We start from the raw sequence: 14,685 nt of genomic DNA on the forward strand, positions 1-14,685 counted from the left end.
CTCTTTTTTTTTTTTATTTTTTTTTTTTTCTTCCCCATATGTTAAACCTGTGGCAAAACATCATTTGCATTGCAACAGGTAAACTGCATATGCTTGCCCCTCCTAGAGTTCTGCAAGACCCGAGATTCCAGACCAATGCTAGGTACCATTTATGCTACTTTCTTGCAGCCACTGTGGCTATGTTAAATGCGACACTGAACAGAGACCAAAGTCTCTGCATCAGCATGTTTTGTGATATATATCTATATCCCTGGGCCCTATAAAGCCTTTGAGTGGTCACTGTGCTCTAAAAACACAAGGACAGACCTAGGCTGAGATTAGAGTTCTGTCCTGGCCTCTCTGATAAATCAGGAACAGACTCAGGTGTGTGCTAGGGAAAGTAATGCTATCAAATGTTTTCCTCCTCTCAAAAATGAAGAAGACTTAAACTTAGGCCCATGCTAGAAAAGCAATTTTTTGGTATACAATCAGCTCTTAAATCCAGTTCCTTGGTAAGTACTTTCAGGATTAAAAATAAGCCAAACACATGTCCTTCTTCACAGATAAACTGAAAAGATGACAGGCATTAACATAAGTATATGTTGGTTTTAGTGGCAGCAATAATAAAAGATTCCTGTTTCTGTGAGTTCTGCTAGTCAGTCTCCTAATAATAAAAAATAATAACTGTTCCCTGTTATTATTTCATTTCTTTTTCTTAAGTCTCATCATCCCTTTAGATTATTACAAGATTGCTGAGATAATTTAGAAAATGATATACATGATTTTTGCTCAAATTCAATTCAATTCCAAACTTACAATGGAAACAGATGAATTATCCTTTATTTTTGTGAATAACTTTTTCTTCTACATGTCCTTTACTGGAACATAATAAAACATTTTCCTGTGTTTTTGTACTTGAAGGTGTGGCTACATCAACTAAGGCTTTGAAAAAAAATTCCAGAAGGAAATGGAATTATCAGACAGTATAAAGTTTTTTGGCGCATTATGCATAAGGGGGTCTGAAAAGTTCTCTAAATGGTCTCTAGTATTAGAGATGAAAACACACCCTAAATAAATTTATGTTGGATTATATTTATTATCATATTCTTTTTGGCTAAAATTCTGCACCTTTTATCTTCTAAAACCTTTTCTGAATCAATTAGTATTTTCTGTGGAATCAGGGAATAAAGATGGTGAGTTGTTTTGCAATTATTGAAATAAAGAAACTCTGAAGTCTTCATGGTGGTGTTCCAGGACAGTTTGATTAAAATTCTCTGTTAACATAAATATATTTTTACCTGTCCTGCTTTTGCATTTTCACAGACGAATGTTTCATAGTATTTGGCAAATTCTGGTGCATGATCGTTTATGTCTAAAATCCGGATGAAGACAGGTATCTGGCTACTTTGTTTAGGATTATCTGAAACAAGAAAATGATTTATAGTACAAAGCAAAGTTTTCCACAACACACATTTTATGAAAAGACCTGAAAATATCATATATTTTTCAAATAGACATTAGAAATATTTTATCTCGATAATATTAAAACAATTACATTTAACTTTCTAATGATGTATATTTTGTATGTTTAAAAGTCATATCTATACTTAAAACACTTTGTTTTAGTATAGTACATTAATTTGAGATAATACAAACTCTCCTTAAATTGATTTGCACTAAAAACAGACCACAAGGTTATTACTGGTGTTTGACTTGTACTCCATACATAGTAGAGTAAATGATTCCTTTAAAGAGCTTTTTCCTGAGGCAGAGCTGTCAAGAGCATTTACTTGTTTGAACCAGTAAAGCGGTTAAAATAAATAAATAAATAAATAAATAAATAAATAAATAAATAAACAAATAAATAAATAAAAGTGGTGGTGTCATTCCTTCTTAAAATGAAGAGACAAAATTTGGATCTATGGATGTTAATATCAGTTAGTATTTTCAAACTTTACCTCTGAGGTCAGTCTATAGCTGTAGATGACTCATGCATTACATGTATTGAAAATGGAGACCATATTTGACAAAACAATTAAAGAGCCCTGTATGAGCAAAAGGTAACAGTCTTTCTGATGGAATATGATTTATTACCCTACTACTCTATATTACCCTACTCCCAGACTGTTAAGCATGTAGGCTCCTAAGAAGAATCCTGTAGGGAGACTGAAGAGAGTAGGAGAGAAATTGTCTCCTAAATTCATTGTTTCTTCTCTGATGCCTGTTTTTAGTTAACTGGAAGAAGGCGGCAGACAAGACATCCAGATCTGACAGGGTCAAAGAGAACAGTAAAGAATCCCAGTGAAAAACGTTGGGCCAGGGTTTGCTTCAGACCCAGAGTAGAAAGAATTTTCCTGTAGTCATCTTCAAATCAAACTATCTCCTCTGATAGAGAAGTTGAGATAAAACATACTTTCTTCCCCTGATTACAGTGGTCATTCTAAAAGTGTGTTATTTGTCCACCATGGATGTTTTTTTTTTTCCCCCCAAGGATTTTTCTTGCTCTAATGACTGAGGTGAAGTCTTTGGCACGTTGCTCCTGCACCAAATTATTTGTTGGGAATTATCAGGGAAAAAGGTAATTCTTCTAATATCTACTGTTCATGGTTGAGTCCGAGAATTCTAAATTATCTTTTCACAAATGAGCAAAGATAATTCTAAAGTAGTAAGCTGTACTTTTAAAAGTGCATTTAAGGATAACCTGTCTGTTGAAAATATTTGACAAAGGACAAATATAAATCAAAGATACTGTAAAATTCCAGTCTTATATCAGTTCTAATGTTCTATATAGATAAATGATCTCCAACTTACTGATTTCGGTTGCTATGACAGTGATGTTGTGCCAGGGAGTTTCTTCACGGTCAAGTGGCTTTGAGATGAATAAGGATCCATTTCCTGAATAGATGTTGAATATTCTATCGAGGTCAGTATGTCGATCCACAGAATATCTGTCAAGATACAATACAACTAAGCATCTCTATCTATTGCTACAGTCTCCAGTTTAGCTTACAGCCAACTATAAGCATTTTCTAAGTCTAACTGTGGTTAATCAACAATATTTTCTTAACAAGTAAACTTAAGCTTTCCTGTCACTGAGGAGTGCAGTATGTTACAGAGAAACTGTTTTTTAAGCATAGTGGGCAGGAAGAAGGGCAAACTAATTACTGCAATGGCAAAATGTTAGGTTGGTATTCAAAATTATGTTTGAGCTTAGGATGTGAATGTTGAAATAACAATTGAAAATGAACATTCATAGATATGAATTTTGCAAATTAACTCTTGGAGAACTCAGCTATAAAAGGACACACATTTCAGATATAATTATCACTTTATGATAAGATACTTTTAATATGGCACAGGGACGATCAGAATGATCAGAAAAATCTTTGGATTTTCTTGTTAAGATTGAATTTCTTTAAAATCATATTTTGTAACACTTTATTTTGCTCAATTCTTTCCTATCAATGAAAAAGTTGTCTATAGATGTTTTTAAATTAGACTAATAATGGTCAACCACAATCAGGTTAAAATAAGATTTTATACTTAAATAATTTATAAATATTTCCTTTTATTTTTTCTTCTCTCACACCTCTTATTCCAAACTCTATTGCTGCAGGTAATACCAAGCTTGTTCAGAAATGCAGAAATCATGTTTACCTAACGCATGCTGAACACACAAATTTCAGTCTTATGCTTGTAACTGCAGATAATAATAGCAGATGGTTAACAGTTACAACAATTTCACAGCACTGAACAGTTACCTCTATTTGTTATGACTTTCTCAACATTATTTCTTATTTAATATAATATGTACATTAAGTAGTAAGCTATGAAACACAGCAGAGAGTGTTATGTCTACAGGGCTAATAGGGTACAGGAAGAGTAGAAATACACCATTTTGAGTATCTTAAATAAGTTTGCCATTGGAAACATAATATAAAAGCATAATACTCTGAATCCAGTTTGGTGAAAGTATGTGAGAGACAAATAAATTTCTACCAATGAGGCAGAGTCAGTGGAGGTGTGTAAAGACAATGTGCCTATGAAGCTCAGGAATTGATACAGAGAGAAGAGTGACTGAACACAGTCATTGTAAAAAAGCTGACTTTATCTCAACACAAAGTGGACTTGAGAGTTGCATCTGTTTTAGATGTCAGCTGTGTCAGCTGAGTGGATCAACTGACTCTATCAAGAACTGAGTGGATCAGCTGGAGTAATAAATGTCTCACACTGAGTTCATTAAGAGTGCAAATGTCTCCCCAGTTTAGCAAGACCATCAAGGGTGGTGATGGGTGGTGGTAGGAATATACATCTCAGCCCAACACTGGGAAGGAACTAGGAAAATAATTTTGAAAAGAGCACTGGTTTCAAGGTGGCTTCAGTCCACATATTTCTTTCCAGTAACAGGGAAGCTCAGCATTGTGACAGTGAACACATTACCAAGACTTATGTTTTCAGTATGTTTTTTGGCAGTCTGATAAATCAGAAATCCTGTGTAGCATCAAATGTCTTCAAATAAATAAATCTGATATTAAATATTACACTCTCCGTTATTGGTGTGGAATAATTAAAAGAGCCTGGTAAGAAAATTTTGGACTCTGACAAAGTACTGGAACATGATGACTGACCTTTCTTTTAACATGGCACCTATAAGCTGTAAAAGCATACCTTGTACTGTTAACTGTTTGACATCACAAGCTCCCATAGATATTTCTCTGATATTTTTCGGTGGGCCCTATAATCCTAATTACACAAATGCCTCCCTATTATATTGCAGTCTCATCACACTTTGTGTAAGATTGAACCCAGATTTAAAGCATTTTATAATGTTTAATAGCTTACTTTATTGTATTCTTTGTTATATCTGGATCTTGGGCTACAACCTGCCCAATAATGCTTCCTTCCTTTGCATCTTCATCTACTTCTATTAAATATGAGGGTCTGCTGAATACTGGAGGTTCATCTATGTCTTCCACAGAAATTTTGACTAGAGCTGTATCTTTGAATGGCCCCAGCTGAAGAAAATGAGGATCCAGATGTGTGTTGGTTGCTTCCACTCTTAAGGTGTATAACATTTTGTTTTCAAAATCCAGCTGCTGGGGAGCAAATAATAATAATAATAAAGAAAATTGTGTCAATTTACAGGAAGTGTGTCAGCCTTATTATGCTAAATTAAAAGAGTAAGAATTTTTCAGAGATAAAGCTCTAAACTGTAATGCATCTTGAAGAAGATGGAGTATAACATGTTTTGTACTATGTATAAGCAAAACTGTGAGTTTTATAGGACAACAAGACAACTATGATTCCTTTGCCTACCAATTCTTCAGCTTCCTAGAAAACCAGCAGGACTCTATATATAGAAAAAAAATAATAATAATTAAAAAAAATATATATATATAAAGAAACAAAGAGGATGGATTGCTTCCACACGTAGGAGTTGCTAATGACCTTATTTTTCTCATACTTAACAGCAGGAACAAAAACAGTTATCTTACTTAACACTTAAAGGCTCTATTTCCACTTAAAGTTCTATTTCCACTTTCATCTCTCCTCCCGTCCCCCATTACCATCTATCTTTGCGTATTCTGAATCAGAAGCAACCCAGATGCTTTTCGGTATTCCAGAAAGAAAAGAAAAACTGTGATGTCCGATTTCCAATCTATGTGACCTTTATGTTATACAGAACCATATATGAATGTGTATATGTATAGATATATATACATTGATATATGCACACATACACACGTACACACAGAAATACACATGTATATAGATCTGTATTATATTTGCATATATCAATTTATTGTTACTGCTAAATTCAGTAAGAACAGAACTGAAAATGGTGTTCATAGTTTAACTGTCTGAACCATAAAAGCAACTAATAAATCTGTCAGAGTGTATTTTTCCTCATTTCATTGCTCTTTAGACCTCACTGACATAACATGTAACAACTTAAGTTTCATCAAGGTTGGACTTAAACCAAGACAGATTTAAGGTACTGAATGTACCTGACTGTCAGACAGATTACGGAGTGACAGTTTGGAGGTGTAAGTTCATCAAATTTCAGGTGAGCACCCAACCCTTGTGAGCATTACTGCAACACTCAGCTGACAAACCCCACAGTGAAATGAACCCCTCCAGGTTCTCACAGCCCTAATTCAAAAGTACTGTGTGTGAGAGTATATGTATTGAACAGACAGCCACCACTGAAATATTGCTTTATGTGAAGTGACATGCCAGTAAATTTCCCTTGAGACTTGAAAATAACAGATATCTGCTGAAGAAAGAGAAGAACAAAACTAATGCAACAACTCTTTGGCAGACTTGACCCCTTGTGGGATCAACCCTCCCTTCCCCTGGAAAAAGAAAAATAACCATAACACCTGGAGAGCTAAATGTATATAACAGAGAGGGAGAAAAAATAAACCTTTTTGACAGTTATAATCCCTTCCTGAGTGTCCTTGTCAGTGACGATATCAAACATGTCTGATCCCTCCCCATTGGAGATGCTATACTCAGTCTCTGCATTTTCACCCAGATCGGGGTCATTGGCTTTAATTCTGCCAAGAGGAGTCCCAGGTGGTGCAGACTCAGGAGAGTTGAACTGGTAGGTGCCTGGAAGAATGAAATCAACTTTTATTATTTTGAGAAACTTTGTTCTACTGAATAATAAACATTTAAATTTCACCAGGATTTTTTTAAGCAACTTGAAGTTTGAAGTACTTGAAGAAAAATTCTATTAGTCATCATACTCGACTTCAAAACAGGGTTTGGAGTTGATTGATAAACTGTCAGATTCAAGTGATTCTTCAAAGCTATTTAGTACTGTATGTTAATGCTTTCAACAATTTTTTTCCCAACTATAAAGAACAGAGAAGCTCAGTAATATGACAGCAATTTGAACATTGATTATCTAACATTATATATATATTTTTTTTCTCAGTCCTCCATAAATGTTCCCAGATGTTATAATTACAAGCAGTAGAAGTTTTCTGTGTTTTTTTTTTTTTTTTTCTTTTCTTTTCTTTTTTTTTTTCCCCCCCTTGGGTTATAAGAGTTGTTAAAAACATCATGGATTGTAGCAGGAGACTAAAATAGAATAGTTTTTTGTTGTTGTTTGTTTTTAATATATTCATTTTAGGTGTACTATCTAAAAGTAATTAATTCAGCCATTATTGATAATACATACTAAAGAGTCATCGAAAAGAGCATTTGGATACATGTTCATGTTAATTGTTATAGTTAATTGAAATGCAGATACTCTCAGATTTTCTTTAATTTACTCTGCAGATAGTTTTTGTGCACTTTCTATGGTTGACTTCATTTAATGTTTTTATAATCAGGTTTTGCTAGAGAGAATTCTGATTACTTAGATATTTTAATTTTGTCTGTGTGTATGAAAAGTGAATTTATATGTATTTTCTGACAATATTTGCAATAAAATCTAATTATAAAGAAAAAAATATTAATCAGATGATTTGCTTGACCAGTTAGAAATAGACAATGAAGACCTTTCACCACTGGTAAGATACAGATGTTTCTAGATCACTATTTTCAGTAATTTGTTGGCAAGTATGTGAACAAAAATCTGATATTTTCAGCATTTTACATGCAACATTCGAGAACATAATGTTGGGCGGGGAGGAGAGGGGGAGGAAAGAATTGAGCTATGTTCTCATGTAAACAAAAAGCTTTAGAAAAATAGCATAAAAGTCTTGATATAACAAAATTAGCTGTGGTCAAAACACACAATTTGTATTTGAAGTTCACAGTAAAAACCTGCATAAGTTGTATTGACCTATAAGACAGTACAGGCAAGCATATTTCCTGCAGTTAGCCTATTTCCTATATTAACATGTGCTTTAAAATGGTCCTGAATGTTTATTTTAAGCACAAAGACTACAGAAGACATCTGAGTGTTGTATGACTCTCCATCTCCAAATGTACAGACTAGGTACAAAAGAGTGTCACTAGAAATATCCTATATTTATATAGATGTGTAACAAAATGGAAGCTAATGCTTGATGCTAAATTATATTTGTTGTTACAAAGTTGATGCTGTAAGTGAAAGCTCAGCAGTAGACTCCTTGGCTGCGATCCATACAAAATAAAATGCATGTTATTCCCTTAAAACAAACAGAAAAAGGGATGAAAATTAACATTCCTGGCAGCTAAACATAAGTTTGAAGGCTAACTCGAATTTGAGGTTTGGCTGGTGAGCCAGGAATACTGTAAGAACAGATTTAATCATGTTACTTATGTATTCTTCCAGAATAAATAACTCCCTTGAGTGTTTTTGCTTCTGAAAGCATTCCTTATTTTTGTGATGCTGTGTGAGTGCTACACATTTTTGGCATGTGAGATGGCTAGTTTAGTATAGAGTATAACTGAATTCCAAATATGTAAGATTTTCATTATGGTGATGTTTGATTTTGAAATGTACAGGATCTGTGCACCTCTCGGGAAACTAAACAAAACAGATTAGTTCCTTCTTACTGCAGTCCAAACAACCTGTATTTCACAGTGCACTCTGCCATTTTTCATTATTCTATCTACTATAAGAAATCAGTCTTCAGTTCTTCAGTGCCTTGTCATTATCTCCTGTTGCCTCCACTTGCTATTCATCCTCTGCTTTGGGCCACATTTTTGCTTATTGGTGCCTTATGTAAGAAAAAGGAAAAAAAAAAAAAAAAAAAAAAAAAAGGAAAAATAATTGGTTTTGGAAGAAGCAAATTTCAGAACTACATAATCATTTGAAGGTATGACCCTGTTCATAACTATCTGAGATGATATCAAAACCTCTAGATGTATATTAAATATATATATATTAGATTTCACTGGAAATGTTGAAACCACCCTTCTGAGAAGAAAGCAAATGAGTAGGAAGGGTAATCAGCAAAATGAAAATTACACCACTGAATAGATAATACAGCAAGACATCTATTGCCAACCTATGTCTTTCAGTGATATTCTATGTAGAAAATACATTGAATATTCTATGAAGCATCAAATTGTGTGAATTTCTCTATAATTATGTTCCAGAATTCCCATAATTATCAGAATTCCCATAGATTTCAAGTTTCAGCCAATCTTGGAAGAAAAATCTCATAAGGAATAAAAGCTAAAGAGACTGATAACTTATTTTGTAGCTCTGTACATCATTTTATATTTTTATTTTATTTTATTTTATTTTATTTAATTCAGCAACAAAACTTAAAATATGCTACACTGCATTCTAGTTTAGGTTCAAGAATTCCTATTTGCCAAAATATTGTGGGCTGTATGATGCTAGAGGATACAGGAGTAATCTCCTGAAGTAAGCAGAAATTTAAGTTAAAAATTGTGGTGTGAATTTACCATGTGAAGGTGATTTTCTGCAAGTAAACTCTGAATATGAATTCAAATTCCTTATGAAGCCCATACTTTCCTTCCCCTCTTTTCTTAAAAGATGAATATGTTATGACAAATAGAGGTAAAAAGTGATATGCAGCTTCAAGAATCCTCTCTAACCCATCTGTCATAGTTTTCTAACATTTAAAAAAATCTGTTCTAGGCTGATGTTGACCTGTTTATACTATTTTGACTGTACTTATTGCTATGGCACTGAAGTGCTTTTCAAGTTCCTGCAAGTCAAGGAAAGTGTTTTTTAAATCAGCTTTGTTTGTTCAGTCTTTGGTGAAATGGTAAAGAGCCAGTCAGATCTCTATTCAGTGCCAACAAGCAATTCAAATTTTATATACATGGACATTTTTCCAACAGTTTCTGAACTGAGGCTGTAAATTTCTTATATCTGCAGCCTGTCAAGCAGTTATCAGACACTGATTATAACAACATAGGATTGTATTTAAACCAGTGGCCCTGGATGAAAGGATATGTAGTATATTATGAAGCTTTCTATATCATGCTGCTTTCTTTTGTTTGCCAAATTTATTCTACAGAGATATTTTTAAAAATCTTAATTGTGTCAAATACAGACTAGATTATCAAAAGTAGTCATCAACAAGAACTGAATGTAGATTACAAATACCAGAGCATGCCACCTGAACAACTCTGCCTGTGCAAGGTGGTACATTAGAAAATGTGGTGACATATTTGCCTAAATATATGAAACTACAAGTGTCTCCAAAAACTGAACACTAGATTTTGTGATTAATTTTCTCTGATAGCTTTAAAACCCTCTAGGTAGCCTAAGGTATTATTACAGTTAATGTACTTATGAACAGAGTAAAAAGGGGAAGAAAATTTTTCTTTGCAAGAAATACTTCAACATTAAAAAAAATGTAGGCAAAGATTCCTATTTGCCTTACCAGTGCTGCAGCATAAACAGACACAACAGTGGGCCAGTATTTGTACAAAAGTAAATAAATAAATAAATAAAGAGAGAGAGAAAAAGAAGAAAAAAGAAAAAGACAGAGAGGAAAAAGAGAGATCCCAGATGGCAACGGTGAAACAGCTGATTGTAGAGAGTTTCTTTGGAGAGTAACAGAACTCTTAGATGCTCCATACTCTGAGGGAATCGAGGTGGGTTGTCATTGACATCAGTCAGTGTGATGTTCACAGTGGTGGTCCCTGATAGTCCTCCCATCTGGCCTCCCATGTCTTTGGCCTGGATGACCACTTGATACTGTTCCCTGTTTTCTCTGCTCATATCCGGTAGAGCAGTCTTGATTATGCCTTGGAGAAATAAGAAAAAGGAGGCAGAGGGGAAGGAGAAAAAACATGACATGAGTTAGTCTCTCCGTTTTTAAATGGATTTATGTAAGATCCTGTGCAGATGGTAATCCAAAAGAAGCAAAACAAAGTATACTTCAGTACACTTTTCAATCTCTGACTGATTTAAGGTGATTTTAAGAAAAATAGAAATATAACAGAGATACTATTCACTGTTTTTAATGTGCTAAATCAACGTAATTAGGTCCAATGACAAAAATATTAATGTTTGTTGAATGAACAATTTTTTTTTCAACCACTATCCCAGCTATTATTTTAATGCAATGTGAAATCTCCATCCCTGGTGAGGTGTTGATACTACACTATGAAGTTGAACTCTGTCATGTCCTGGATTCATTATTTCAGACTGTAATAGATCCACAGATTTTAACGCCCAGTGGGGGTGATGATAGTCATTGAGGGCTATAGCTAATAAAGAATTGGACAAGACTGTAAAACTACTGCTGGAAAGTATTTTCTGTGTGTCTGATCTCAAGAATTTCATAAAATATATTTTAGTTGTCTCAGACTCATACAGCACACAAAAAGCATAGGGACTCCCAGGAACATGTGTTTTAGGGATACAAAGCACAAAAGATCTTTCCATTAAAGTAGACACGTGCATGTTTTCTTTTCAAAAATAAATGAGGATTTTCTGTATTTAAAAAGGAAGTGGTTTTGCAAGGTTGAAGTGATGAGAACTTTATCTGATGAAGCAAGAGAATTTAAATACAAAGGACACTTTTACAAGCTTGGCTTGATATGAAGATTGTCCTATGTTTATGATTATGTTAAAATAAATAAGTAAATAATCTGCAAAACTCCTACTCTTAGAGAGAGAAACAAACACAAACACACACACACACACAAAACTTCTCTAGTCTTGTATCATAGTATTTATCTCTGATCTAGGGATACTGGGTTGTGATTACCATAACTTGGCCTGGTAATGTAACATAAAAAAGCAAATTGGATAAAAATTAAAGATCATTCCAGAATCAAAGATGAGCTCCCAAGTATCCCCTGCTTTGCCACCTACTGCCCTTGGTTAGTGACCTATACTTGTCCTTTTTTCCCTGCTTGTGCCTGGTAAAGTTAAAAAAAAGGTGGAGAAAAATAAATAAAGTTTAATTCAAGGCAAAAGCGTTACGTTTCTTTTAAAACTCTAGCCATATGACTCTTATTATCCTGTAGGTATTATGCTGTAGGTATTATACTGTATTACAAAAAGAAATCTCGATGTATATCAAAAGAAATTCCAATGCATTTCAAAAGTAAATTAACTATCATCTGAGCATACTCATTGGATTAGGAACTTCAGGGGCTCTTGACATAATTGCACTTAAATTCTGTATTCTCAAACTGAATAGCTTTGATAACATGCAGAAACACTCTAATGCAATGCCTTGTAAGTGCTATGTGCACTAGCATTAGGTAACTGTTGTTTTTGTTGTTTTGTTTTGGTGGATTTTGTTTGTTTGTTTGTTGATTTAGAATTTTATTGGGCCATAGTTTTGGATTCACAATGTTCACACAAGTTTTTCTTCTTTATGTCTGACTCTTATATGATTTTCTGTATAACAGTAAAAAGGGATTATATCCATGCTCTAAAGCTTTAATACATTATTGTTATTATTATTATTATTATTATTATTCAATTCTAATAATTGTTGGGGTCAGAGTATAGTGATCTGTAACAAAAATTTACAGATAATTCATTTACTTTTGGGGATTATTATTCTTTTCCTTCTCGTCTGGAATTGTCAATTTTTATTTTATTTATTTATTTATTTATTTTTAACAGATTAAACTCCCAGAAACTAGTGCACAATTAACTTTTACTACATGACTCTTTAGATCCTTTCCAATATTCTACACACTTTCTAAACCCTTATAGTGCACAGCTGTCTTACAGAAGTCTTTTTCATACCAAGCAAAGCAGTTCTGCAATACTATTCTTTTAACAGAAAAGGTATATTTTTACTGATTACAATTTCCATTTGTAAAAAACTTTATCTGCTTCATGCCAAGTTATGCAATGCCATACGCCTGTTGTAATATTTGAATATAAGTGAAAAATGTCTTAGTCCTTGCATCCTCTCTTTGTCATTGCAGAAAGCAGAACAGACACATTGCTCACCCGTTTCTGGATCCACTGAAAAATATGGCTGTCCCTGGAGGATGCTGTACACCACTTTGGCACTGTTTCCATAGTTGGCATCGTCTGCATCTGTGGCTGTCACTTGAATAACAGATGTACCTAAATGGGTACCAAACAAGGAATCAGAGAATTCTAAGACACATTTCTTAGAAATCATTCACAGTGGTTTCTGTACTGGATTCAATAAAGAAACAAACAGTATCCACTGGACAAATCCAGTGTTATATTCCCCAGGCAAACAATCAAATAAAGTCACATCTTCCTTATGACTAAAACTAAAATTGTTATCACTTAAGCTCTATGCTTCATTTAAACATCATCAAATGCACAGGAAAGGGCACATGTCTTTGAAACCCATCACAGTTTTCATTTTCTTTCTGCAACCAAACAGTTTTAAAGATTGTTTTTCGGTAATAACGACCTCAGCTGAAACAGTGTGAAAAGTACTACTATGATTTTTAAATTTGGCTTAATAAATTAGCCTCATTTTCTGATTAGAAGACAACCTCCAAATATCTGACATCAGGCTGAAACAATTTTTTTTTCTCATGCTATTTTAAAAGATTTTTTTTAATAGTTAATTTTTGCAATAATACATGCTGTTTTATTTTTTTCTCCCTTGATCAAAATTATCCTATTACTTGGCAAATCATTTTCATTAAACCATGACTACTTTTTTTCAGCAAACTTTTATTTTGCATGAAAATGTATTACCCAGATCCTGTGATTACAATCAGGAGAACATAAGCTATATGAGATCAAGAGCACTGTGAGCAAATACACTGTTTATGGATTAGGAAAAAAAAATAAAATAAAATAAAAAATAAAACCCTTTTGTAAAGCTCTATATAACAATAGGTAAAAATAATAATTAAATAATTATTGTGTTTTAACCAGGAAGGCAGCTAAGTGCTACACAGTTGCTCACTCACTCTTTCCATGTGGGATGGCGAGAGAATCAAAAAGGTAAAATTGTGAGAACTCGTGGGTTGAGATAAAGACAACTTACTAGGTAAAGCAAAAGCTGCACACAAACAAAGCAAAACAAGGAATTCATTCACTACTTCCCATCAGCAGGCAGGTGTTCAGCCATGTTCTGTCCAAGGAAGCAGGGCTCATCATGAATAATGGTCACTTGGGAACACAAATGCCATCATCCCAATATTACACTGCTCCCCACCTCTGCTCCCCCTTTTCATTTTTAACCCAGCTTTTATAGCTCATCATGACATCACATGGTGTGGGACATCTATTTGGCCAGCCTGGGCCAGCTGTCCTGGCTGTGTCCCTTCCTAGCTCCTTGTGCACCCTCAGCCTCCTTGCTGGCAGGGCAGCATGAGAAGCTGAAAAATCCTTGGCTCTGTGCAAATGCTGATCTGCAACAGCTAAAACATCAGTGTGTTATCGCCATTATTTTCATCAAAAATCCAAAATGCAACATTGTGCGAGCCTATACAAATAAAATTAACTCTTTCCCAGCCAAAATCATAACAATAATATATAAGATATACATAAAAACTGTTCTAAATATTTGTAAGCAATTTTCAAGGTGTCAGGATACATTTTACTAACACAATCTAGATCTGAAAAATGCTTGTGTAATTTCAGGCAGTCCAACAGCTAGAATTGTTGATGGCTGACTGCTCTTTACCATATTTTGTGATGTATATTTTTGGTATATCTCACTTTCCTTATGAGAAAAAAGTATAATATATAGTGATATCACTTTTTTTTTTTTTTTTTTTTTTTTTTTTTTGTCAGGTAGTCTTCTTGACTATAAACTTGGAAGATGCTCAGTCACTTATGACTAATGGAACTGAAGTGCATTTACCGTG

At 33.9% G+C, this 14,685-nt stretch overlaps 1 protein-coding gene and 1 long non-coding RNA gene across 2 annotated transcripts in view; one reads left to right on the forward strand and one right to left on the reverse strand.

Annotated features, from left to right (window-relative positions):
- Nucleotides 1-12,962, forward strand: part of LOC309875258 — a 62,748-nt gene extending 49,786 nt beyond the window's left edge. The window contains exon 4 of the long non-coding RNA XR_014317005.1: nt 12,805-12,962. This is a non-coding gene — a long non-coding RNA (uncharacterized lncRNA). The remainder of the gene's footprint in view (nt 1-12,804) is intronic.
- Nucleotides 1-14,685, reverse strand: part of CDH9 (cadherin 9) — a gene marked incomplete at both ends in the record, with an annotated part of 77,900 nt that overhangs the window by 17,823 nt on the left and 45,392 nt on the right. The window contains 6 exons of the mRNA XM_082754425.1: nt 1,278-1,399; nt 2,791-2,927; nt 4,822-5,075; nt 6,407-6,594; nt 10,486-10,653; nt 12,830-12,949. Coding sequence (XP_082610551.1) covers nt 1,278-1,399; nt 2,791-2,927; nt 4,822-5,075; nt 6,407-6,594; nt 10,486-10,653; nt 12,830-12,949 — 989 coding nt within the window. The remainder of the gene's footprint in view (nt 1-1,277; nt 1,400-2,790; nt 2,928-4,821; nt 5,076-6,406; nt 6,595-10,485; nt 10,654-12,829; nt 12,950-14,685) is intronic.

Source organism: Aythya marila (genome assembly GCF_965140915.1).
Source record: "Aythya marila genome assembly, chromosome: 2".
NCBI classification, from domain to species: domain Eukaryota; kingdom Metazoa; phylum Chordata; class Aves; order Anseriformes; family Anatidae; genus Aythya; species Aythya marila.